General features: G+C 41.0%; 1 protein-coding gene and 1 long non-coding RNA gene across 4 annotated transcripts in view; one reads left to right on the top strand and one right to left on the bottom strand.

Annotated features, from left to right (window-relative positions):
- The window catches only part of rasef2 (RAS and EF-hand domain containing 2), an 84079-nt gene that overhangs the window by 47869 nt on the left and 9050 nt on the right, over positions 1–27160 (bottom strand). The window contains exons 1-2 of one of the 3 annotated variants that reach the window (XM_059952682.1): positions 492–1274; positions 135–284 (exon numbers count right to left, since the gene is read on the bottom strand). In XM_059952682.1, coding sequence (XP_059808665.1) covers positions 135–169 — 35 coding nt within the window. In that variant the 5' untranslated portion in view covers positions 170–284; positions 492–1274. Of the gene's footprint in view, positions 1–134; positions 285–366; positions 1275–27160 lie in introns of those variants that run through there. The other 2 variants (XM_059952683.1, XM_059952681.1) reach the window with 2 other exon arrangements.
- LOC132382461 (uncharacterized) lies at positions 247–26199 on the top strand. Its single transcript, XR_009508321.1, has 3 exons — positions 247–305; positions 9975–10067; positions 26064–26199. It is a non-coding gene; the product is annotated as an uncharacterized LOC132382461 (long non-coding RNA).

Raw genomic sequence — 27160 nt, 5'->3', positions numbered from 1 at the left:
TAAATACAGTATTTTTAAATCATGTTGTAATCACTGCAACTTAACCAAACCACATTGTTCATATTCTTGGAAAATTATTTAGTGCTCGCGTTCAAACCTTACAAAAGTAGAGTTAACCCGTCCCTGCCTCTTACCTTTTGAGTGCCAGTTCCAAATTATCCGTCTCCATGGTTTGGATCCTACCGTCTTTAATCAACCCGTAGATCAATTCCTCATAGTGCTCACACAGATCATGGTCGGAAACTGCGCGGATCTGCTGGTGGAAAAGGGCCAGCTTCTCTCGGCTGCAGGGGAGAAAGCACGGGGTGAGTAGTTAATTCGAATGAGCCTGCAGTCCATTTAACTGACTGCCGGGAGGGTTTTTACCTAAAATTGGAAAACTTGTTTGTTCTAATCGTGGACTTAACCCGGGGTCGGACACCCTTTGGTTACCGCTGATGGACCAGCGACTTTGGCAAGTTCCCAGTCTTCGGGAGAAAGTAACAGCGTACCCGGGGATCGGGGGGCTCAGTGCCAGCGCAGAACACCTCTCGCTGCTCCCAGTCGGCCTGGACCTGTTGCGTGCTCCGCGGTCACGCCAGTTTGGGATGACTGCTCCGCTCCTCCGCCCGCAGTCACGGCCACTTCAATGATCCGAGATGCCGCTTCGGGTGGGGTTGAGAGCGAACCTGGAGCGTCCGTCCTCTGCGACTACGGGCAATTGTCAAGTCTCGGGAGCCACGCCCTTTGCAACGGACAGACCGTGTTCATTTCTCTTTCTTCAGATAGCTAATGCACCGAGCTCCCACCGACACCTGCAATAGTTTCCACCCCCATGCATTTAACGCTGTACCAGATGTGACGATAGGCAAGTCCTTCTGGGGAGGGTGGATGCGTTCTACGAGTATAGACGAAACGCCCTGAATGTCGTGCCTTTCCTAAGCATTTCTAGTTTACCAAGTGTCATAAAAAGTCTTATTTTACACCTCAGAAGTGATCATTATCTTGGCAACAATGGCAAAAAAAAAAATTTGCAGATACTGGAGATCTTGAGCAACGCACAAAATGCTGGAGGTTTCAGCATCATCGATGGAGGGGGATAAAACAGTCGATATTTTGGGCCCAGACCCTTCGTCAGATAACAATAAGTTATAAAGAGGAAAAAAATAGTCTCAGATAGGTATTTCTTAGGAGTCTGCGGAAATTCGGCACGCCATCTGAAAGTTTGACAAACTTCCATAGGTGTGTAGTGGTGAGTGTAATGCATTATGTGAGTATTCGTAGGTCAGAGTGCGGATGACGTCAGAACGCGGGTTTTTCTGTAAAACGGGAGTCTGGTGAATAAACGTGTGTGTTTAATACTGCGGTGTCCGAGTCACATTAACGCTACAGAGAGTATATTGACTGGCTGCATCACAGCCTAGTTTGGGAGCACCACTACCTCTGAATGGAAAGTCCACAAAAAAGGTAATGGATTTGGCCCAGTACATCACAGCTAAAGCCCTCTCAACCACTGAGATTATCGACATGAAACCTTGTGATAGGAAAGCAGCATGCATCATCGGAGATCCCCACCACCCAGGTCATACACTTTTCTCGCTGCTGCCACTAGCACCAGCAGGTTCGAGAACAGTTACTAGACAACAACATTCGGACATGACGGGCCTCCTCTACTGCCATGATGAAGCCAAACTCAGGCTGGAGGAGCAACACCTCAAATACGGTCTGGGTAGTCTCCAGCCCCTACATCAAATTCTCCAACTTCCCGTAATTCCCTCCCTCTCCCTTCCCACTTTCACTCTGCCTCCTCCTCCAGCTGCCTATCACTTCTCTGCCTTCTTCTACTACCCATAGAGCTTTCCCCTTACATTCCTTCTTCATCTCTCCTACACCTATCCCCTTCCTGCTTCCCCTCCCCTGCCCCTTGATCTTTCCTCTGATTGGTTTTCCACCCTCCCTCCACCTTCTTTATGGGGCCCTCTCTTTCTTCAGTCCTGATGAAGGGTCTCGGCTCGAAACGTTGACTGCTCCTTTCAACAGATGCTGCCCGACCTGCTGAGTTCATTCAGCTTGTTTGTATGTTTTTGACTAGACAACAACCATCTGGCTCTTGAACAACACATTCAATTGCCTATCCATTGAGATGTTTCCACACCAATGTTCTCACTTTAAGGACTCTTCATTTTGCTATCTTATATTCTCAGATTTTATTGCTATTTATTTATATTGCATTTGCACAGGGTGTTGTCTTCTGCACTCTGTATCTTTCACTGATCCTGTTATAGTTACTATTCTATAGATTTTCTGAGTATGTCCACAGGAGGATTAACCTCAGGGTTGTACATGGTGACATATAAGTAATTTGATAATAAAATTTACTTTGAACTTTGAATTCAGCAGATCAAGCAACATCTATGTAGGAAGAGAACTGTCCATGTTTTGGGTTGAAATGTTGCTCAGGATTCCTTATCAGTTGGACTGTTAGGAACATGGACTTGCCCAACACTGCCTCACAGTGCCATCAACATAAACATATGTTTAGTCGGAATTTAAATGATGCAGCCAAGTCCCACTCTAACAAAACTTAGGCAAACAGTAGCAAACCAATCTACTGAACACTCCTGGAGACCAGAGTGGGCCATTCAGCTGCAGTTTGCCACATCAGAGCTGATCCTGGCCTTGACTTAATTCAGTAGCCTTGCCCTAGCTTGAGAAGCCAAAAATCTCTCAATCTCTCAAATCACTGACCAATGGAAAATATTTTTCCCTTTCTATCTCTATGCCCTCTTAAAATCCTAACACCAAGATCAAAATATCTTAATATTCTCCACTCCTAAGAATACAGGAGAGGCAGATTTGCCCAGCTATCAGATATAATTTTTGTTTGAACTTTAGCACACTCTGTGGTCCCTGCACACCTTTTTGCTTTGGAAACAAAAACAACCTAAATCAGGCACGTCACCGGATTGTCTCTGTAAAGCCTCCTACATTCTTCAGTAGGGTAACTTTAGTCCTCTCTCTCTGGCCAATGAGAGGCTTTGTATACATTCAGATATCACCAACAATGGATCACATTGTCCACATGGTTAACATAAGACTTCTGAACTAGGCACAGCAAGAGATATCCTAGAGGACAAAGTCAACTTCAAGGATGCCCTTAGAGCCTCCATTGTTAAGCATCTTCTTTAGTTCCAAGTTCAAAGTAAATTCAGTATCAATGTACATTATATGGAACATCAGCATATACTACCCTGAGATTCATTTTCTTACGAACATTCTCAGTAAGTACAAAGAACTCCATACAAGCGATGAAAAGCTTCACACAAAGATGGATAAACAACCAATGTGCACAAGACAACAAATTGTGAAATACAAAGAAGGAAAAATAATAATAAATAAATAAATAATAAATAAGTAAGTTGTAGAATCCTTGAAAGTTCAGTCCAAAGGTTGTAGAATCTGTTCAGCGTTGGGGTGAGTGAAGTTATCCATGGGAATCCTTGATGCATCATTGCTGAAAATGGAGAAAAGCATCTCGGAAGGCTGAGCCCATTGAGCCTCTATGATAGGAGGATGAAGTGTGAGAGAAGGAGTTCTTAACCTCCCAAACAACCCATCTACCTCCACCAAGTGAGTCCTATCCAAACTCTGGCAAACCTTGCAAATCCTGCATAAGCCCTCCCACCACTGTCTAAGGATTGTGTGTGTTTCCTCACACATTCCAAAGATGTGTGGGTTAGCAGGTTAATTGGTTACATGGGTTTAGTTGGGTTGTGTAGGCTCATTGGTCCAGAAGGCTCTGTTACCGTACTGCATCTCTCAATAAAATTAAAATAAAACCTACAGGAACATCCTTCATCATAAAAGTAAGTACTCCAGAATACATTAATTTACAGTTGTTGTTCACTATTATTATCTGCAAAGTTTTGATTGATAAGAAAAACTTTAATGCTTCAATTATTTTCTTCTTGACATTTTCAGAATTTTTTTGGCATCCGTTAGACTTGTGAGACCATGGATTTGTGCCTTGGAAGGTTTTTCCAGGGCGCAGGCCTGGGCAGGGTTGTATGGGAGACCGGCAGTTGCCCAAGCTGCAAGCCTTCCCCTCTCCACACCACTGATATTGTCCAAGGGAAGGGCACTAGGACCCAAGCAGCTTGGCACCGATGTCGTCGCAGAGAAATGTGTTGTTAAGTGCCTTGCTCAAGGACACAAACACGCTGCCTCAGCTGAGGCTTGAGCCAGTGACCTTCAGATCACTAGACCGATGCCTTATCCACTAGACCATGTGCCAACACGACATTTTCAGAACTGCTTTTATGTTCTGCTATCACGTTAAATGCTACTTCAATGTACAAACGTACAACCTACTAATAACCATAGACTTAACATGCTAATAGGTGTTTTATGCTATTATTCTGAACAAACCCCGTTTTCCTGGCATTGAATGGACCAAAGAAGAAAAACATACAAGTATGGACAAGAAATGATTTCAGGCATTATTTCTTACATTAGGTATGGCTGACAGCCAATCCATTACAAAGCCTTGTGTTAGATGCAAATATTCCAAGCTTGTATTCTCATTGCATTACACAACTACCCAAGTGGTGAAACTATTAAATATACACCTTAGTAAGGGCTTTTTGAAAGGCAAGTGCTGACAAATAAAACCCCTGCCATAGTAGGTTTACTAAAAGTTGCAGTAAATGTTCCACAAGACACCATCCATTAAGGTTTTCATGGGAGTTGAGCTACAACAATTAGGGAAGGTATTTAGTTGATTGCGTATTCTAGTTAATTAAGATATGGTGCTTATAATGGTTTACCAATTTTTTTCCAGAACAACTGAATAAACCTGTCTAGCATTTTTTAAACAGAGCTTGTGTTTATCGAGTAAAATCCAGTGAGATGAACCAGGCACATCACCTTTTATAAAATGTTCCTATTCTCAGCCACTTGATCCTTTAAAGGCCATTTTCTGAACAAAGCAAGTTGGTTTCATGTGAATTTCTGTTGGTGTTGTTGGCATTCTGAGAAAATATGGTAATTCCTTTGTAATCTTAAGAGGGCAAGCCTCGAGATTTTGATAAGTACTATTAAGTTAATATTGTGACTGATTTAAATTGGAAAAAAATGATTAGCATTCAAACAATCTAGACGCAATAGCAACAAAAACACTCCTGCTGAGATCTCCAGTGTGTGATGGGTAGGAGGAATACTTCCTTTTCAGATAAATATGAGAAACAGAATCAGTCTTTAAAGATCAATAGAGATAAGGAAGGCAAGCCTACTGATCAAATCTATTCATAATGAAAATAGATCGACATTTTCTTTTATCAATAGTGAATGCCTCCAGGAAGAACCAATGGCCAGAATTAGGCTTACCTCCTTCCAACAGTTCCACAGTGAACTCCGTGAGAAAAGAGTAGCCAACGTTTCGGGCCGAGACCCTTCATCAGGACCTTTCCTTTTCTCACAGATGCTGCCTGACCTGCTGAGTTCTTCCAGCGTTGTGTACGTATTCTTTGATCCACAGCATCTGCAGTTGTATTTTTGTGTTCCACAGTGAACTGTAGGCTATCCACTATTGTAATGTTACATTTCGAACTTTCTAACCTTCCACCCTACACTGGCCCGCTAAAGGGCACTGATATTCTGAGAAGGGGTGTCAGATGCAGCGTGCAGCTTTCATTCTCAAATATCACCTCACTTGTCCCTGACCGTTTTGTCCACAGAGCTCAATATCATGCTCAGCTTTCAAACTCAGCCATTCCAGGCTGCTGCTGAGTTTTAGCGCAAAACACATTTTGCTGTTCATACTTGCAACAGGGAGATCACCTAAACTCCACACCAGTCCTCCTTCGGTCATACAGAGCAGGTGTAGGCAGCTGACTACATTACAGACTGAACCAACATTCAGGCATTCACAAATTGCTGTCATAACCTTGCCTGGACTTCCTTGATGACTGCCTGTGATCAGTGTTTGGCTCTCTTCCTGGAGAGTTCAGATGTTCCCCTTGCATAAATAATCCATCTCATTCAACAGCCGGTCCAGATCCCTCTGACCCCTTAAGGTACTTTCCCAATTCCTAACTATCAATGGAGCATGCAAAAGAAATACAAGCAAAAGTAGGTCACCTGGCCCATTCAGCCCGCTCTGCCATTCAGTAAGGTCCTGGCTGATCTGGCCATAGATTCAGCTCCATCTATCTGTCTTTTCCCTGCAATCCTTAATACGCCTTCTCTGCAAAAATCTAACCCAGCTATAAATATATTAAAAAAGGTAGCCTGGACAGAGAATTTCAGACTTGCTACTCTCTGGGAGAACATACTACTGCTCTGTCCTCATCTCCTTCCTAAATCCACTCCCCAAAATCTTGAGGCTATATTCGCTAGGGAAGCAACTTTCTTGCCTTTACCTTATCAATCCCTCCCCACACCTTTTATTTCTGGCATCTTCCCCCTTCCTTCTCGGTCCTGAAGGAAGGTTTCGGCCCGAAACAGCGACCTGTTTATTCTTTTCCACAATTGCTGCCTGACCTGCTGAGATCCCCCAGTGTTTTGTGTGTGTCCTGTTGTATTTCCAGCACTTTTAGACTCTCCTGTGTTTGTTTCTATAAGATCCCTTTTCATTCTTTTATATTCCATTTAGTATTGTCAACCACTCCTCATGTTTAGCCCCTTAATTTCTGGAGTTAATCCAGTGAAGCTCTTCTACACCGTCTCCAAAGTCAGTATATCTTTCTTCAGGTTCTGAGGTCATAAATGGATGCAGTACTCAAGGTGCGGCCTCTTCATCCATCATTCAATAGTCACACCCCCCTGTACTGTTGTACATCCCTTTAAGAGCTGGGTGTAGAGATTGCATCTGCTGGGTTACATAATGAAAATGCAAGAACTTGCATCATATGGTCAGTGAAATTCAAACCTAAACCTGCAGTGTCAGTTTCAGTGTGCTATTGCACAGGAGCATCCAGCAACGTTGGACCTTTATGGATCACAGTTAAGTCGATGAGAAAGTAAGATTCCAACTCGTGAAACTAATACCATATTCTCTTACTGCAGATGAACTTTCAATGTAATATCAATGTTTAGATCATTTTGGGAGAGGTTTATAGCTGAAATAAAATTGCTGAAGGCTGCTAGTGAAAATTAAGTGCTTCTCCAAGACACTCAGACACATTCACGAAAGCTCTGCTCCCGATGAAACCGATTTTCAATAGCACAATGCTCTCTATTTGTTGCGCGTACTCACTTATAACTCATTGACTCCCAGCGGCGGTGTTTAATGCCCTAAAGGGGTGTTAGGGGAACAGAAGTCGTCGGGGAGGGCATTCAAGATTCTTGGGGGGGGGGCAGTAAGCAGCACCCTAACTTGAGGCACGCGACCTGACGGACCATTAATAGGGCAGGCACTTCCAAAAAAAAAGGGATGGGGCATGAAGAAATATAGCTCTGCAGCCGGTGAGCACTGGTTGTCATAACGCGACTGAAACTCAGCAATTTCACCCAACCTTAACAATCAAACAGACATTATTGGGGATGTACAAATTAGCAACCAGGGTGCCCAACAGTTCCCCTTGACTCGCGGCATGGAACCAGTTCATGCAATTTAACAGTTGGTAAGTCAAGTAAAGTTTCTTAAGGTCGTTATAGCCGGGGTGGTATTGGGGAACAAGCTCCCACTACCTATTGAATGTTTCCATTTGCTTGCGCCACAAATAGCTTCAGACCACCAAGTCTAGCTCCTGGCCTTCACCCGTGGCTTGGCTACTAAGCCTGACGGAACCGTTTCTACTGAAAGGAGAAGGGGCAAAGGCGGGTTACTGGCGCCTTAAAATCAGTCGCTTGGGGCAAATGGGGCTCGTCAGCCGTGGTTGGCAGCTCATGTAGAAGGAAAAGTCGTATCTCAAACCCCCGCTGCCTTGCGACTATACCCAGTCATGGAGAAGGCTTTGGGAGTAAACCCCGAGGGGAAAAAGAGCGGAGCTAGAGTCCTACATTGAATTCAATGCAGACTCGCAACTCCTGCGACGCTGCTGATACCAAAATATATTGGTCTCGGCCGTTCCTTTGTGTTCACCGGATGCGTGCAGAGGGGGAGCTTGCTACATGGGCAACAGCTTGCTCCCATATTGTACTGCCCAGGCTTGCTTTCCCTACAGATCTATAGAAAACAGGTTGTGCAACGATAACAACACTGGCTGGAACCAAACGGTGGAAGGAGCCAAGCAGTGAACCTGCCGACCTCGGGCACTCCACTTGAGCGATCCTGGCTTCGTATGTACAGTCAAGAACCATCTTTGACCTTACATGATTTGTCAATCGTGCTAACTGGAATAGTATAAAGGTAGCATGAGGAACACTAACTCAATCCCGACTACATTCAGATTCCAATCTGAATCCTTTTCACTGCTGTGGTCACCTTCATCTTTGCGTGCCGCTACCATCGTCCTCATCTGATAGGCATACCCAGTTTGTTTTAATTTTTAATTTTAATTTAGCCCGGGCAATGATGGATAAATACGTACGGCACAATCTCTTTGAGTCGGAAGGCGGTGATGCCTTGAATTCTAATCCTCCCAAAAAAAAAGAAACTGCAGGATCTGCCACAATACAATGTTACATACATGGCGTATGGTTTCATCCCGTTCCAATCAGATCAGCAATGCCCCGGGTGTCTTATTTGTAATACTATACTGTCTAAAGAAGCCATGAAATCATCAAGATTGCGGAAACACTTCTGTCAAAGACACCCTGAAAAGGTTACCTATGGTATTACTTTGTCCTTGAAGATGAAAAAAAAATTGAAAAGAGTTGCGCACTCCAGTCATTTGCCAAAAAAGCTAAAAATGTCCGTGATATTGGTCTCATTGCTTCTTATAACATTTCCAAAATGTTAGCAAGGTGTGAAAAATCTCATACAATGGTGAGAGATTAATAATGCCTGCTAAATCAGAAGTGCTCACCGCTGTTCTCAAAATGGATACTGTGGCAGTACTTTAAAATCGATTCCTCCGACTAATAACTGCAGCGTGACATATTGACGAAATAAGTGAAGACATTGAGGATCAACTGTGAACAGAGCTACAAAAAAAAACCAGAAACATTCGGGTGAGTCAACTATGTGAGACAATAAGGCTTTGCTAATAGCCTATATATGGTTTATCAAAAAGGTTCATGAACAGATTCTATTTTGCAAAAAGTTAAAAACGAATATTAATGGAGAATCAATCTCCGACAAACTCAAAATGTACATTGAGGATTAAGGTATTCTGATGAGGAAAATGATTTCTTGTGCAACAGATGAAGAACAACATTACCATGCTGGTTTAGTGGCATTTATGAAAAAAGAAATTCCAAGTTTGTTTGCAATCCATTGTGTAATTTATCATTAACATCTTGCAGCCAAAAATCTCAGCTAGCAACTTTTTTCAGGCAAGACTCTCCTAATATCTACTATCAACAAAATTAAAGTTCATCCACTAAGTAGCAGAATATTTTGCCATTTATGCCAAGCTAATGATGAAGAGTTTGAATGCTTGCCTCTTCACACTGAAGTGCATTGGCTGTCAAAAACGCTGCTGCTTAAAACGCCTCTTTGATCTTTTTGACTCTGTGGTTGAGTTTTTGCTTAAAATCAACAAGAGCTTGGGAAACAAGATTGAACCTCTAAGTAGAGATGTGGCATATCTAGCCAAACTGTATGACAAAATGAACATTCTAAATATGAAACTGCAGGTTGAGAATTTCAATTTAATCCAGGCAAAGAGTACAGTGTCCACTTTTATCAATAAATTGTAAATATATAAGCAAAACGTTGGGATAAGAATGTTCTCACAGTTACCCTGCATGGAAAATATGGCACTCTCTTTCACAGATGGTGATTTGCAAGAGTACTGCTTACACCTGCAGCCATTGAAGAAGAATTTTCAGAATCAATTCAGAACAATCTGGAATTCCAGATTGCATAATTAATCCATTTCTTTGCATAGCAGAAGAACAGGAAGTGAGCTTCCAAGAAGATATAATCGAAATTCAGAATGATGAAGAAGCAAAACTACTTTTCAAAAATGTCGGCATTTGTGGTAAGTGGCATAGAAAGTTTCCTGGTCTTTGCAGAAGAGCCAAATTGCTCTTCATTGCATTTCCATCCTCCTGCTTTGTTGAAAGAGGCTCAGCACAGTAAACCACATACTCACAAAAAACAGAAACCACCTAGATACTGTGTCCTGATGAAGGGTCTCTGTCTGAAACATTGACTTTTCCATAAATGCTGCCTGGCCTGCTTAGTTCCTCCAGCATTTTGTGTGTGCCACTTGCACATAGTTACGCATGGGCATGATGGCTTTTGCTGTAACAGCTTGAACAAGATATTTTCAACTCTTGCAAAAAACCACTAGCCTGAAGGTCACCCTTGGGCAAGGTGCAGCTCTTGCTTAACCCCCCTAATCAGGGTCACATTGAAGCCATGGGACGAGGTAGTGGATGGTTCTGTGAGCAGCTGGTGCTTATCAAAAGTCCTGGTTATGAGACTACTGATGCTAGGTAGACAATCTCTGAAGAGTATTGAAAATGGCTGGAGTCACCTGTCTTGAAAAAGACAACGGCAAACCACTTCTGCAGACAAATTTGCCAAAGCCAATCATGGTCATGGAAAGACTATGATTGCCCACATCATATGACACACCACATAATGAATGAACAATACAAAATGATGTGGGGTATAGATAGGATAAATGCAAGCAAGTTTTTTCCACTGAACATGGCTGAAGCTGGAACTGGGTTAAGAATATAAAGGGAGACTTATATGCTCAAAGGTGATGAAGGTGTGGAATGACCTGCCAGTAGAAGTGTTGGAATCAGGTTCAATTTCAACATTTAAAAGATATTTGGATACATACATGAATGGGAGGGTATGGAGGGCTATGGTCCGGGCACAGGTCGATGGGATTAGGCAGATTGTTTGGCACAGGCTAAATGGGCTTATTGGCCTGTTTCTGTGCTGCAGTGTTCTATGACTTCTATGATTAGAAATATCAGTTCACTAGTGCACTGTACACAATGAGCATACCTTCTGATCTACACCCTACAATGTAATTTCAGGCACTGTTTGCTTTGCTAATTGCAGCTGCAGACTGATTTGACAACTATAATGATTTGACAAGAACATGAGTAGAAAAACTTGTTTACCCAATGATGACTGGATCATAATCATTTGCATTCCACATAAGAATAAATAAGGTGCTTGTTTCTGCACTTTGTACTGGGCATTAATTATGTTCGTTCATTTCAGATCCGATTTCAGGCTCTTAAGTCGGACCTAGTTGTAGCAGGAACTAGCCTACTCTGTAACTTGATTCAGCTTCAGTATTTCAGAATCAGGGTTTAATATCACTGGCATTTGTCATGAAATGTGTTGTTTTGCTGCAACAGTACATTGCAAAACATAACAATAAAAACTATAAATATATATATAACTAATTGAGTAGTACAAAAATAGAAATTAAAAAAGGTGAGATAGTGTTCATGGGTTCATTGTCCATTCAGAAATTTGACAGCAGAAGGGAAAAAGCTGCTCCTGAAATGTGAGTCTATCTTCAGATTCCTGTACCACCTCCTTGATGGTAGCAATGAGAAGAGGACATGCCCTGGGAGATGGGGGTCCTTAATGATGGATACTGCTTTTGTGAGTCACTGCCTTTTGACAGTATCCTGGATGCTGGGGAGGCTAGTGCTCAAGACCTGGTTGAGTTTACAACTTTCTGTTGCTTTCTCCTTCCTGAAAATGAGCCAATTTGTCTAACCTCATTCACTTACCACTCCTCACTCTTTTATTGTATAAAAAAGCAATTAGCTTTATTTGTCACATGTACATTGAGCTATCGAAACAACAGCAAAGTGTACAATTTTGTGTCAAATCAAATTATTGAGAATTATGCCGTGGGCAGCCCACAAGCGTTGCCAGTCTTTCAGCAATGTCTCATGCCTACAGCGCAGTAACTCACTCAATGTGGTAGGTCTTTGGAATGTGGGAGGAAACCAGAGCACCCAGAGGAAACCCACATGGTCAAGGGAAGAACGTGTGAGCTCCCTACAGATTCCTGTACATCCATACCACTAGCAATGGGAATCAAGCCCTGATTGCTGATCGTTGGCACTGTAAAGTGATTGTGTTAACTGCTACGCTATTGTCTTATTTCTTCTCATTTGAATCCGTTCTGTGGCTTCAAACAAAGAAGTAAGTCCCCAAAAGTTAATTGCTCTGATTAGCTCAATACACCTTGCTATAGGTTCTGAAGGTCTAACTTTTATTTTTACAATTTACGGTATTTTCATTTAGGGTACATTGGTGTCATTCAAACACAATACATAACTGTATGGTGCCAAAGCTTGTAGAGTGGTTATGTCACAGCTCCAGCAACCCAGATTCAACCCTGACTACCAGGGCTATCTGTTTGGGGTTAGCATGTCCTTCATGAGGGTGGGTGTGTTTCCCCATGTACTTTGGTTTACTCTCACATACCACAGATGTACGTACATGGCTGATTAAGTAAGTCTTGACAAGAAGATCATCCTGTCTCTGCCATACCGCCCTTGTGTTCCTGGATGTGAATGAAGGATTAGTCAGATACATTAACTGGCTGTTGAAAATTTCCCAGGTGGGTAGTGGAAACTGGAGGAATTGATGGGAATGGGAGGATCAAAAATAAATGTTTGGGTGTTTTATTGTAGCATGTTAACATTGTCACTGGACAATTTAGTAATCCTGATTACTAAGCCCTGGTTAAATGATCCAGATGTACAAGTATACATCACAGGAACTGGTCCATTTTAAGCAACATATTGCAAAATGCTGGAGGAACTCAGCAGGCCAGGCAGCATCTATGGAAAAGTGTATTGTTGATATTTCGGGCCGAAATCCTTCGGCAGGGGTAGCACTAGTGGAAAAAAATGCTGAGGAATAGATTTAAAAGGTGGGTGGAGGGAACAGAGAAACACAAAGTGATAGGTGAAACCTGAAAGGGGAGGGATGACGAAAAGAGCTGGGAAGTTAATTGGTGAAAGAGACAGAAGGCCATGGAAGAAAGAAAATGGGGAAGGAGCACCAGAGGGAATTGATGGATGGGTGAGCAAGGAGATAAGGTGAGAGAGGGAAAAGAGGATGGGAAATGGGGAAGGAGAGGGATGCGTGGGAGGAATTACCAGAAGTTTGAGAAATCGATGTTCATGCCATCAGGTTGACGGCTATCCAAATGTAATACAAGGTGTTGTTCCACCAACCTAAATCAGGCCTCATCACGACAGTGGAGGAGGCCATGGATAGACATATTGGAATGGGAATGGGAAATGGAATTAAAATGGGTGGCCACCGGGAGATCCCACTTTTTCTGGGCGGATGGAGTGTATGTGCTCAGTGAAGCAGTCTCCCAATCTATGCCGGGTCTCACCGATGTACAACAGGTCACACCAGAAGCACCGGACACAGTTTGTGACCCCAAAAGGTTCACAGGCAAAGTGTCATCTCACCAGGAAGGACTGTTTAGGGCCCTGTGGTAGTGAGGGAGGAGGCGTAGGTGTAGAAAAACTGATGTCATGTTGCTGTATTGCAAATAGAATGATGTGATTACATTGTGTCTGCTGACACATGCTGAGCTGCATATTTACAAACTCTGAAATAATTATTGTGAAATAAAAGAAGATTAGGAATGGATGGCAGTAGTGTGACTAAAAAATGGCTAGTGTGCAAACAAGCTTTGAACAAATTGGAATGTGTGTAATAACTGGATTTCTTACACTCTGTTTTTCTTAGATAGTCACAACCAAGTGGAGAGGGTCAGAAAAGAGAGTTGACTCTTGTCTCCCATAGGCCGATTTAGAAGTGGAAGTATACTAAGCTCATCTTAGTTACATAACCTGGAGAGTTATTTCTACCTACTGAAAAACTCCAGCATTTTCCACAAAGATTCACATCCTACTACTGCCTCTGTTTTGACTAATGTTCAGAAGTCCCAGTTATTTAACTTCAAACGTGGCTCCCGTCAGGGATGCCCTTTAAGTCCCTTTCTCTTTGATTTGGCTATAGAACCTTTGGCGATAGCATTTCGAAATTGTCCTGAATTGACCGGGATTTGGAGAGGGGGTGTTGAGCATAAAGTTTCTCTTTATGCTGATGACTTATTACTTTTCCTTTCAAATCCGTCTACATCCTTACCTCCAATGTTTTCACTTCTTGATCAGTTTAGCCAGATCTCTGGCTATAAACTTAATTTAAGAGTGAACTTTTCCCAATTAATAAAGAAGCACAAGAACTAACATTCCGTGATCTCCCTTTTAAAGTAGTTCATAATCAATTTACTTATCTTGGGATTACAGTCACAAGGAAGTTTAAAGATCTTTTTTGTGAAAACTTTGCCAATCTTTCATATACTATAAAACAGAGTCTGTTACAATGGTCACCTCTATCTATGTCTTTGGTAGGTCATATTAATGTTGTTAAAATGTACGTTCTCCCTAAACTTTTATATTTATTTCAATCAATCCCAATTTTTATTCCTAAGTCTTTTTTTGATTCCTTAGACTCTATTATTTTGTCATATCTGTGGAAGAATAAGCGCTCTAGAATTAATAAAGTTTATCTCCAAAAATCTAAAAAAGAGGGTGGCATGGCTTTACCTATCTTTCGTTTATATTATTGGCCACCCAATATATGTTGTGCTACCTTTTGGTCTTTTTCCATGGCCAACCCGAGTGCCCCAATTGGGTGACAATGGAGTTGAGCTCCACTAAAGAATTATCTATCTCTGCACTTCTTGGCTCTGTACTTCCTAGTAGTTTGTCCAGATTAATTGTTAATCCTCTTGTTAGACACACTTTGTGCATATGGGCTCAGTTTAGGAAATTTTATGGTTTCCATGGTTTTTCCTTTTCTCGCCCTATCTTACATAATCTCCTTTTTTTCCCTACTACGTATGACTCAGCATTCCATGATTGGTATAGGAAGGGCATTAGACATTTTGAAGATCTTTTTATTGATAATCGCTTCGCTTCTTTTCAACAGCTCTCTGCTAAGTTCAATCTGCCCAATGCTCATTTTTTCAGATATCTCCAAATTAGACACTTTATTAATCCTTTAATTCCTAACTTCCCTGAAATGCCTGAGAAAAATGTTATGGATTTATTTCTTTCTATTAATCCACTAGATAAAGGTTTAATATCATTTATTCGTGATAAATTAGCAGCCTTAGGACGTGCCCCTGTGGATAAAATTAAAATGGCATGGGAGCATGTTTTAAATACCTCCTTATCTGATGAGACTTGGGACTTGATTCTCAAATCGGTTAATTTAACCTCTCTTTGTGCTCGCCATTGCCTTTTACAGTTTAAGATTGTTCATAGAGCCCATATGTCTAAATCTAAATTATCTCGATTTTACCCTAACATTAGTCAGCTTTGTGATAAATGCAAAAGGGGCGAGGCCTCTCTCATTCATATGTACTGGTTTTGTCCTAGCTTGGAGAAATTTTGGAAAGATGTCTTCATAACATTATCGTATATTCTGAATCACCATCTAGAACCTAACCCTTTAATTGCTTTGTTCGGTTTCTGGGGTGAGACAGATTTACGTCTGAGTTCGACTAAGTGTCGAATATTATCTTTTGCCTCTCTCCTGGCTAGATGTTTAATCCTCCTTAGATGGAGAGATGTTGCCCCGCCCACGCATGTTCAATGGCTTAACGATATTATGTCCTGCTTAGACCTTGAAAAAATTCATTATTCAGTTCTTAATTCGGATTTAAAGTTCCATAAGGTCTGGGGACCTTTTATTGAGTACTTTCATAACCTTCCTCTTAACTAAGGTTTTTTGTCAGTCCCTTGCTTTCAGCTCCTTTTTTTTGGTAGTAGGCATTAATATCTTCTGTTGCTGAGTGTATTTACAGTTTTGGGGGTTTGATTGTCCTGATTTATATTCTCTATATTGTGTTGTGGTTGGTCTGGAGTTCTTTTTTTTTGTTGCAGGGCTTGGGGAGGATACTAATTTTACATATCTTCAATTTGGGTGCTTTCTCAATTATCTTTTTTTGTATCATATTATTATTGTATGTCTATTTTTGCACTGTATCAATGTTCTTCATTTTGATCTGGGTTTTTTTTATCTGTAGTGATGTAGAAAATGTATAAAAAAACTAATGAAAAAAAGATTCACATCCACTCTTTGTGTGAAGAGCACTTTGTCATTTATCAATTACTCTGAACCTGCATTCCCTTGACTTGGCTCCCAGTTTAGTCTGGAGTAACTTCATTTCCCGATACCATTTAATAAGTTTGTAATCAAATCAATTTAATTTTAAAGGTCAAAAACCCACAAATTAATCTAGTTCTGCTACACTTGTGACATCAGAAAGCAAAGAAATGTCACATTAAATTATGTTTGAACATGTCCCGTAAGCAATACTTAAAGTAGAAAGTAAAAATATATGGCAGAGTCTGAGAATATGAAATAAAGAAAACAGAAAATGCTGGAAACATACAGCAGATCAGGCAGCATCCGTGGAAAGACAAAAAAGTTACTGTCTCAGTCAAAATCCATTCACTAGAAGTGGGAATGTGAGAAAACAAGTTAGTTTAACTAGTTATTGAAACATTGAATCTTGAAGTACTCCACTCAACACCTCTCTATCCACTTTTCTGCAGGTATGTTAACAAACTTTGACTCGTTTCTAAAAAAAAACACGAAATGCTGGCAGAACACATCAGGCCAGACAGCACCTATGGGAGGAGGTAATAACGACATTCAGTCCAAAACGTCGTTAGTACCTCCTCCCATAGATGCTGTCTGGCCTGCTGAGTTCTGCCAGCATTTCATGTTTTTTAAATTTATTTCCAGCATCTGCAGATTCACTCATGTTGCCTTTGATTCGTTTCTGCTCTTAAAATGCTCTATATTCTATTCTCAATGTCTACACTGATTTGTCACCCATTTGATGTGAAAGTTTTCCAGATATTTGACTAAAAACATTCTTTAAGAGGAGTTGACATTACAAATAGGAAGTATGCAAAGGAATGTACATGTCAGGGACAGTGCAAAAACAGGCAAGAGAAAAGTAATAGATATGATAGGACGTATAGTTTGAAGTGTGTGTATTTTAATGCTATGAGTATAGTGGGTAAAGGTGAAAAATTTAGAGCATGGATCAGCAAAGAGACTTGGTTGAGAGAAGCACAGGAATGGGAGGGTTTCGATATTTTAGAAAAGAGGCAGGTAAAGTGGGGGAAGTTGCATTACTAATCAAGGACAATATTACAGTTGTACTTAGAGGGGACATAATGGAAGGTCTATCCACAGTCTAAATTGGTAGTACTCAAAAATAGGAAGTGTGTAATCACTCTGATGGGATTATACTACAGACCCCCCCCCCCCCCGCCCCCCGAAGTCCCCAAGTCAGTGAGAACAGATATGCAGATTAAGGAAAGGTGTAAAAACAGTAGGGTTGTTATTATGGGGGACTTCCACTTCTCTAATATAAACTGGAACCTTCTGAGTACAAGTGTTTAGATGGGGCAGAATTTGTTAGGTGCATCCAAGAGGGTTTCTAGACAGTTCAACAAGAGGACAGGCAGTACTGGATCTGGCATTCGGTGATGAGCCTGCCCACGTGATGGACCTTTCAGTGGGTGAGCAGTTAGGGAAAAGTGACCACAGCTCCTTAACTTTTAAGATGGCTATAGATAAGGATAAGCAAGGACCTTGCAGAAGAGAATTAAATCAGAGCAGAGCAAATTGTGAGAGCAATAGACAGAAACGAGGGTAAATAAACAGCATCAGCTGTTATTGGGAAAGTCCACATTCAACATGTGGAGAGTGTTTAAAGACCAACTGCACAGAGTACAGGGCAGGTTATTCTAGTCAGAAAGAAGGACAAAGATAGCAGGCTAAGAGAAACATTTATGTTGAGAGAGGTGATAAATTTAATCAAGAAGAAAAGCTTAGGAAGCTAAAATCAAACAGAACCCTTGTGGATGTTAAAGAATCCAGAAAAAAACTCAAGAAGGGAATTAGGAAAGCCAGGAGGTGGGCAGAAAAAGCTCTTGTCAAGTAGGATTAAAAAGAATCCCAAGGGATTCTATGCATACATCAGGAGCAAGAGGATAACTTGGGATACAGTGGAAGCACTCAAGCATAAAGTAGGGAACATTTGCCTGGATCCAAAGAATGTGGGTGAGGTCCTTAATGAGTACTTTACATCAGTATTTACTAGGAAGAAGCACATGGAGGATAGGGAGATCAGTGCCAAGAACATTAATATTCTCGGACACTTTGAAGTAAAGGAGGAGTACTGCTGGGTCTCTTAAAGAGCATTATGGTGGATAAATCCCCACAGCATGATGGGATATACCCCAGGTTATTGACAGAGGCAAGTGAAGAAATTGCTGGGGCCTTAACCAATATCTTTTTGTCCTTTCTGGCTACTGGTAATGTCCTAGAAGACTGGCGAATAGCTAACATTGTTCCATTATGCAAAGGAACCAGGGATAATCCTGAAAATTATGGACCAGCGAGTCTCACATCAGCGGTAGGGAGGTTACTGGAGAGAATTCTTAGGGATAGAATTTACAAGCATTTGGAAAACTATGACCTAATTAGGGAGACTTTGTGTGGGGCAAGTCATATCTTACTAAATTTTTTGAGAGTTTTGACTCAAAGTGATGAGGGTGCTCCTGTTTCTGCAGTGAAGCTTGAACCTACAGCTTCCTGATGTCTGGGCACAAATTATACCACCAAGTAAATAAGTGACACTGATGTCATTTCAGTTTGAATTAATACCAACTTCGATGGTGGAGGTGAACAAGTCCTGACTTGAGGGTAAATTGGACAAACTATGGAATTGGTAAGTTTCTCAAGTTGCCGTGACAAAGCGAGTGCATATTTGTATTTGAAACCACATGGCTTTCGTAATGTTACACCCATTGCAAAAGCAAAACGTACCAAGTTATCAAAAATCTTTAAGTCAATGCAAAACTAAACCTCCTCTGATTCGTCATGGTTTCTGAGTTTCTGATCTTTCTGAATGGTTTAGTTACATAAAGAAGTTATTATTTGCATACGATTGAGACATTTCTGGCCGTCATAGTCACAACCAGGGAATGCAAAGTTGGTAGCAACGCAGGTGTATTATCATTTTATTGTGGTTATTTATCTCCAGGTGGAATCACAGAAGACTGTGATATCTGTAAGGAACAATGCTGCCCTCTATCATTCAAACACCAGTGATAAAATACTTGAAATCACATTTCGAAAGTTGATTTATTTCTTTTCTTTCAAATATTCTTACAACAAAGGAAAGAGGACATTTGGTCCATTGATTTCCTCAAAGCATTTCCAACATTCCCATTTACATCAAACCCTCAATTATTTCTCATAATTCCGTAAATGACCCTAATTCTTCTGCGATCTGCCTACAGTAGAAGTTACAGGAGCCAAGTCTTTAATAAGGGGGAGGAAACCAGAGCACGTGGTGGAATCCCATGTGGACAAAGGGAGACTGTGCAAGATCCACACAAACAACGTCTGAGGTCACAACTGAACCTAATGCATGTGCTACTGCTATATGTAAATGAACTGCATCTTGAGACATACTGATATCAAAGTAACTCACACAAAATTCTGGAGGAGCTCAGGCAGCATCTATGGAAATTAATAAACAGTCGATGTTTCAGGCTGAGGGCCTTCTTCAGGACTGGAAAGGAAGGGAGAAGGCACCAGAACATAAAAGGTGGGAGAGTGGAGGGGACAGAGGACAGCTAGAAGGTGATAGGTGAAGCCAGGTGGGTGGGAAAGGTAAAGGGGTGGAGGAGAAGAAACTTGTTAGGAGAGGAGAGTACACCATAGGAGAAAGGAAAGGAGGGGACCCAGGAGAAGTGATAGGCAGGTGAGGAGAGGTAAATGGTCAGAGAAGGAGATAAAAGAAGGGAGGGGAAAGGGGAAAAAAATTACTAGAAGGGGTAATCGATATAGTAATGCCATCTGGTTGGAGGCCACCAATATCGGGTGTTGCTTCTCTACCATGAGCGTTCCCTTATCTGGCCATGGATCAACATGTTGTGATGCAAATGGGAACCTGACTTGAAATGTTTGGCCACCAGAAAGTTCTGCTTTTGGCAGATGGAGCAGAGATGCCTTATGAAGCAATTTCCTCAATTTATGACAGGTCTTCCCTTTGTAGAAGAGGCTGAATCGGGAGTACCAGACACAAGAGATGACCCCAGCGGATTCGCAAATGAAGCGTTGCCTCAACTGGGAGGACTATTTGAGGCCCTGACTGGATGTGAGGGAGAGGTGAATGTGCAGGTGTAGCAGTTAGGCCACCTGCAGGGATAAGTGCCAGGAGGGACATTAATGGGGTGGGTGACATTGAACAGATGATCTCTGCAGAAGGCAGAGATGAGGGGTGGAGGTACAGATATGTTTAGTGGTAGGATCCCTTAGGAGCTGGCAGTTGTGGAGGATGACCTGTTAGATACAGAGGCTCATTGAGAGGTAGATAAGGACAAGAGGAGTTCTACCCTGTTAAGACAGCAGGAAGATGGGGTGAGCACAAATATCTGGGAAATGGAAGAGATGTCAGTGAGGATCATCATCAGTGTTGGAGGAAGGAGAACCCCCATTCTTTGAAGAAGGAAGACATCTCTGATGTCCCAGAAAGGAATGCCACATCCTGGGATCAGAAGTGGTGGAGGTGAAGAAACTGAAATAGCATTTTTTTATGTGATCGTGCAGGAAGAGGTATAGTCAAGATAACCGCGGGAATCGGTAGGTTTATAAAAGATGTTGGTTGTCAATTTGTCTCCGGAAATGGAGCTAGAGGGATCAGGAAAGAGGAGGGAGGTATCACATACTCAGTGGATGTATTCCAGAAACGGTATTGATAACCAGTAACGTCAATGAGAAGGAATGTCTATTCAGGAGTAATGGACTGAAAGAGTAATTTCAGTCATGAGGTGCAGGAAGACACATGCACAGAGAAAAAAAATGAATATTGAGAATTAAAATAATGCAAACCAGGGATCTAATCATATGTGTCTTCAAGCCAAAAACAAAGTCCCTTCTCCCACTTAAAGGTGAAAGTAGTAAGATTACTGAATCAATTAAAACCTTCATTCTTTTAAAACCAACATAAAACAACAGATCTGCAAATAAAGTGTTAGGAAATGTTTCAAAATGTTTTTCTAAGTGGGCAATAAATGACAAATGAAAAGAGATAAGTATTCCACATTAAAAATAAGGTAATATTAGATTATACTGTGCTAACTGTTCACTACAATTTCTGTTCACGTGAGTACAGATTCAGCGACTGCTGAAATTGTTTCAATTTGAAAGGGAGTCAGAAATTATATGTACTTATATATTCTTCCTGTACGATGTAGCCACTCTCAAATACAAAATACTTTAAAACTTACCTGACCTCTGTTCAACCACCTCTGTTGATACAAGCTCATCCCTAGGATTCATTTTATTGTCTTACATTGAGTTCAATTTTAGCCATTACCTATTCTTGGTCATCTTCATTGTTTCCTTATTCTGGACATTTTAAATTCTGTATCTGTATATTTAGCCTGGCCTTCTCTCCTTATTTTAACCACTTATATCCCTACGACCACATTCCCCAATCTCTCTCATTCTAATCTCTTCCTTTGCCTTGCTTCTACCCTCATCAAAAGCTACACACTGAGATATCCAAGCTTCCACTTCCACTGTGTTGCTTCTAGTTCCATTCACCACTTGAACTTACTTTAAGAATGACTTTACTGCCTTAATTCCTCCTAACACCTCTTTTGACTCAACACTCCTTTTTGACTGTCTCTGAGGAAATAACTGCGAAATGTAGTTTCTTATACTAAAAGTGCAACATAAATGTAAATTGTCAACAATGTAATGACACACAAAATGCCGGACGGATTCAGCAGGCCAGGAAGCATCTATGGATAAGAGTAAACCTTCTACATTTCGGGCCAAGACCCTTCATCAGGACGAATCAGCCCGAAATATCATCTGCTTACTCTTTTTCATAGATCCTGCCTGGCTTGCAGAGTTTCTCCAGCATTTTGTTGCTTGGATTTCCATCATCTGCAGGTTTTCTCAGGTTTGTGATAATGTGATGAATCTAGATTTCTGGAACAGTGCACTGTGCTTTATGAGTGTACAATTGGATGCTACAACCAGAGAAAACATAAACACAAGATATTCTACAGCTACTGGAAATCCAAAGCGACACACGCAAAATGCTGGAGGAACTCAACAAGTCAGGTAGCATCTGTGGAGAGGAATACACAGTCAATGTTTCAGGCCAAGACCCTTCAAACGGACAAAGAAAATTAATTGGTTTTAACTGCAAGTCACTGGTTTCATGCTTTCAACTAGATTCCTTTATTCTACCCATCTCTCCACTGTCTCTGCCACCTAAAACTAAATTGTCTTCTCGTCTTCCCAATTCAGATGAAAGATACTCGATCTGACATGTTAGGTGTTACACTTCCATCAGCTGCTGCTGACGTGCTGAATGTCTTCCCCATTTTCTTTCACATTTCAGAAGCTATGATAAAACTCTTAATTGATTGTATTGATTCAGGTGAAAGGACAGAAGATCAAAAGGGCTAACTGCAATCTTTTGCCCATCCATTGGGATGTTCCCACAACCAATGATCCTACTTAAAGGACTCATTATTTTATTATCTCATGTTTTTGTTATTTATTGCGATTTACTTGTATTTGCATTTACACAGTTTGTTTGTCTTCTGCACTCTGGTTGATCACTCATTGATCCCGTTATAGTTACTGGTCTATAGAATGCCCAGAAGGAAATGAATCTCAAGGTTGTATATGGTAACATATACTGTATGTACTTTGATAATAAAATTTACTTTGAACTTTATATATTACATTGAGTTCTAAGACACCACTGCCCACTTGAACAGTTGCTTGTAGGCAAGATGTTACATCTATCAGTAGTATCACACTAAACCAACTGAAACCAAATTGGGTTGCAATCTTTTTGGACCTTGATTTCTTTAGATCAAATAAATGACTTTGATACATGACCAGAAATTGGGCGTCATCTATAAATGATATGCAAAATAACTGCTGTGTGCAATGTTAAAGCCTAATGAGATCCGCACCCCCCCACCTCCCCCCCCCGCAAAATAATAAGGAAATCAGTGAAATATACCTTTAAGAATCATCAGGGTGTTTTCCCGTTTTGAAATGCTGAAGTGCAATCTGTGCAGTTCCCAAAGGCAGCAAACTCCAATGATTCACAACAACCACATCACTGCCCGAGGAGATCTGTCTGTACTCTAAAGTACCCACTCCAGGGCAGTCACAAGCATACAAAAGGCTGCCATGGAAAGGAGAGAAAATGTGCGGGTACAGAGAGTGGACAGGAAAGATTCTTTCCTTCTCAACCCCCTGTAAATTTGTCCACACACCTATTCCATTTTTCTAGGTGGCCCCACGTTACCATACGATACGAGGTGCACAGATCGGAGCAGTGATCTCGGCAAGAAGTAGCTGATGCATACGTTCAGAAACAGACAACTGAGCTGTTCACGGCGGTATTGGGCATCCTCAGGTTTTGTCTAAGTCTATTTCATCCCTCTGATGTAGGAGGTTCAGAGTCAGTTGTACATGTCATTTAAAATTTAATATTTTCTGTTAATGCTAATAGTGTTAACCCCTCAATCATGTTTCAGTCTAGATCGTTTAATCTCTAGACAGGGGGCTCAAGCAAATAAGTTTCTTATTCAAAGAGGGAGCTGCCACTGAGACAAGATTGCTAATAGCTAATCTGCAGTGACAGAATTACAATCAGTCCTCAGGCTGTGACGTGGCCCTATCCCTGCAAACTAATCATATCTTGAATTATTCCAAATTAGAACAGAACATTGTGGGGGAGAGGATCACAGAAACAGTTGTGATAGGAGAGTGAACAAGGACAGGAAGAGCCTCACTGACTCATTGAGGGAATCTACTCTGTACTTTTGAAACAAGCAGTTTAGCATGCCGCAGTCAGTTTTTACATTACATTTCCAGCCCCATTAAATTCCTCCTCCCAAATAATATCTCCTCCAACTCCGAATAATCCTCAGTCACAATGGTGGTGGCATCATTAAGAAATTTTCTTAACAATGTCTTCGGCTCACTCTTACCTAATTCGAGCAAAATTTCATGGCTCTCCAACAAAGCACGGGGAGAGGGCGCACAAGAAGAGTATGTTCAAGTCACACATCATCTTAATCTGGAAATATTGATGCTTAGTGTTTATGGGTTATAATCCAGGAACACCAGAACAGCGATCAAAAGCCCAGAAGTGGGGGTTTAAAATATGGATTTGGTAGAGGTTTTAAAGTGGGAGGGAGTGTTGGGGAAAGAAGTTTATTTCACCAAGAAGGAGATGAGAGTCTGGAACTTATAACTTGATAGATCAGTAGCAGCATAAAGTTCTTGTCACATTTAAACATCACATGGATGTGCGTATAAAGAGCTGTATCTACAGGACGATAGCCAAAAGCTAGGTGTGTTCAGATTAGATAGCTCTTTTCCAGTCGTGCACACAATGAATATGATTATGGCTGATCTATGCTGGTCTCAATTCCTCCTCCATGCCAGTCCCTTAATTCATCAAACCTTTTATATATTTATCTGTCTCCACCTTAAATATGTCTGATCTGGCTGATCATCTGACCCGCCCCTCTTTCTACCGAGTCTCCACAATTCTCTTTCCTCAGTAAGCTGATCCTGTGTTCAACTACTGGATTATGCTTCACAAATACATAAAATGTTAGAAGCACTCAGCAGCTGAGACAGCAGTAGTCAGGAGTAAAGTCGCCTTTAGGATCACTGTACCTGAAATATTGACTCTGTTTCTCTCCCCATCGATGCCGTTTGACCTGCTAAGTGCTCCCATGACTCTCTGCTTCTGTTCTGGATTTCAAACATCTGCAAGTTTTTGTTCCAATTATTACTCATTCTTGCCTCTCTGCGCCATGCATCTGTAAATATGTTGCATTGTGCACCACTTTTCTTCTGAGTTTGTTTTCCCAATCATTGATGTTCATTCTAGAATTTGGTTCCTTGCTTTCACTTTCCAAAAAGCTTCCTAAGTTCTCTCTCTGAATATCCCTTAAACTGCCCCATTTAATTTTCTCTCATTTGTTGCTTAAAATTTACTCTCATCCTTGATAAAATATCTTCAAATGTTTTATTTTTGCTCATGGTGTTGCAGTTAAAGCTTTAGTTTATGTCCTACTGAGAGGATTAAAGAGGTTGAATTCAGTTTTATTAGTCATAAAGCTGCTGTCAGTAAAATTGAGAATTAGCTTTATTTGTCACGCGTACATCGAAACATACAGTGAAATGTGTTGAAGGAGGGTGAATGGTGTTGAGAGGAATAATAAGTCAACCATGATGGAATGCAGAGCAGACTTGATGGGCTGAGTGGCCCAAATCTGCTCCTATGGCCTTATAGTTTGTGACAAATCAAATAGGCAAAGATTGTGATGGGCAGCCCACCAGTGGTGCTACACATCTGGGGCTGACATAGCATGCCCACAATTTACTGACCCTAAACGTGGGTCTTTTTGGAAATTGAGAGGAAAACTGGAGAACCTGGGGGAAACCCATACAGTTAGAGGGAGAATGGACAGATTTCTAACAGCTAGCAGCGGGAGTCAAACCCCAATCTTACAGCTAGCACTGGAATAGCATTACACTGACTGTTGTACTACTATGCTGCCCCAGGAACTCTTGGATTATCTTAAATAAAAAGAACTGGTTCACTTTTGTACTTTAGGAACAGGAACCTGTTCTAATCCAGACTGACTAACATGATTATTCACAAATGCAAATCTTGCAATTAACAAATGACATAAATTTTGTTTTTGTCAGCAATTCCCACACCCAAGGAATGAATAATCTTGACAGGTTGGTGTTTCACACACACATAACCTCACTCTTAATGGATAACATGTTTCAACAAAGTGGTTGAATGTTACAAACCAAAACAATAACTATTTATTCCTCTCCACAGGCGCTGCCTGACCTGCTGAGTTCCTCCTGCATTTGTGAGTGATGCTTCAGATGTCCAGCATTTTCAGAATCTTTTGTTTTTAGTTTGAAATTAAGAATGTTAACTAAGACTATTGTAGCTCGATTTTAGATGAGGTATTGTGAAATTGGAAAGATGTAATTAAAAATGTGGCGGTTAAACACCATTTAGTGACCAGTGCATATTTCAAGAGTTTATATAAAGGATTGGAAATTATTTAATTCAATATGATGTAAGGGTTTAAAATCTAAAGGGTGGCACAGTAGCTTAATGGAACCACTTGTAGAGCTTCTGCCCCAAGCTCTAAGGATCTGGGTTCAATCTGGTCTCACATCTCAAAAATGTGAGAGGTCGGTAGGCTAATTAGCCCTGTTGTGTGTTGAATTCTGATGTTTTACCCCAGAAATCAGGAAAGAGGCACAAAACCTCTGGTTTCACAATTGTTTTAGTAAGCATTAATAGAACCAAGGGAAATTGAAATGGATGGTAACAGGAGCAGAAGCAAGTAGCAGCAGACAGGACAAAGACTTAAAGACAAAGGGATTAAGATAGTGCTACATTGTGGTCAGCTATTTTTATACTCCAGAAAAAAATCCATTCAAATTCATAGATAAGAGTCAACCAATGAGAAAACTCCTATTCAAATAACGCAGCACCAAAAAAAATCCTGAATTTTCCAGAATTATATCAATGTAACCATTCAGGAACACACTGAACAATTACATGTGTATATGTATAATGAGTGAGGTCCCAGTTGTTCCCAATCTATACAAATGATTTACAAGAGAAGATAGAAGTGTTTGGTGATAATATTCAGCTGGGTGGCAGTGTAAGATTTGCAGAGGAAGCAGAGAGGCTCCAGGCTAAATGAATAGGCAAGGCCATTGCAGATGTAATATACTGTGGTAAAGTGATAGACGAAATATGAAAGAAAGTAATTTTTAAAATGATGAGACATTGAACAATGTTGGTGCTCAGGGGTATGTGCTTATCTTTGTACATGAATCACTGGAATGTAGTGTGGAAGTAAGCTAACAAATAGAATGACAAGTGGTAAACTGGTCTATTTTGTGGATTTA

The sequence above is a fragment of the Hypanus sabinus genome, chromosome 28 (genome assembly GCF_030144855.1).
Source record: "Hypanus sabinus isolate sHypSab1 chromosome 28, sHypSab1.hap1, whole genome shotgun sequence".
In the NCBI taxonomy this organism is placed as follows: Eukaryota; Metazoa; Chordata; class Chondrichthyes; order Myliobatiformes; family Dasyatidae; genus Hypanus; species Hypanus sabinus.
Note: the sequence above shows the minus strand (reverse complement) of the source record. Positions and strands in the feature narration are given on the sequence as shown.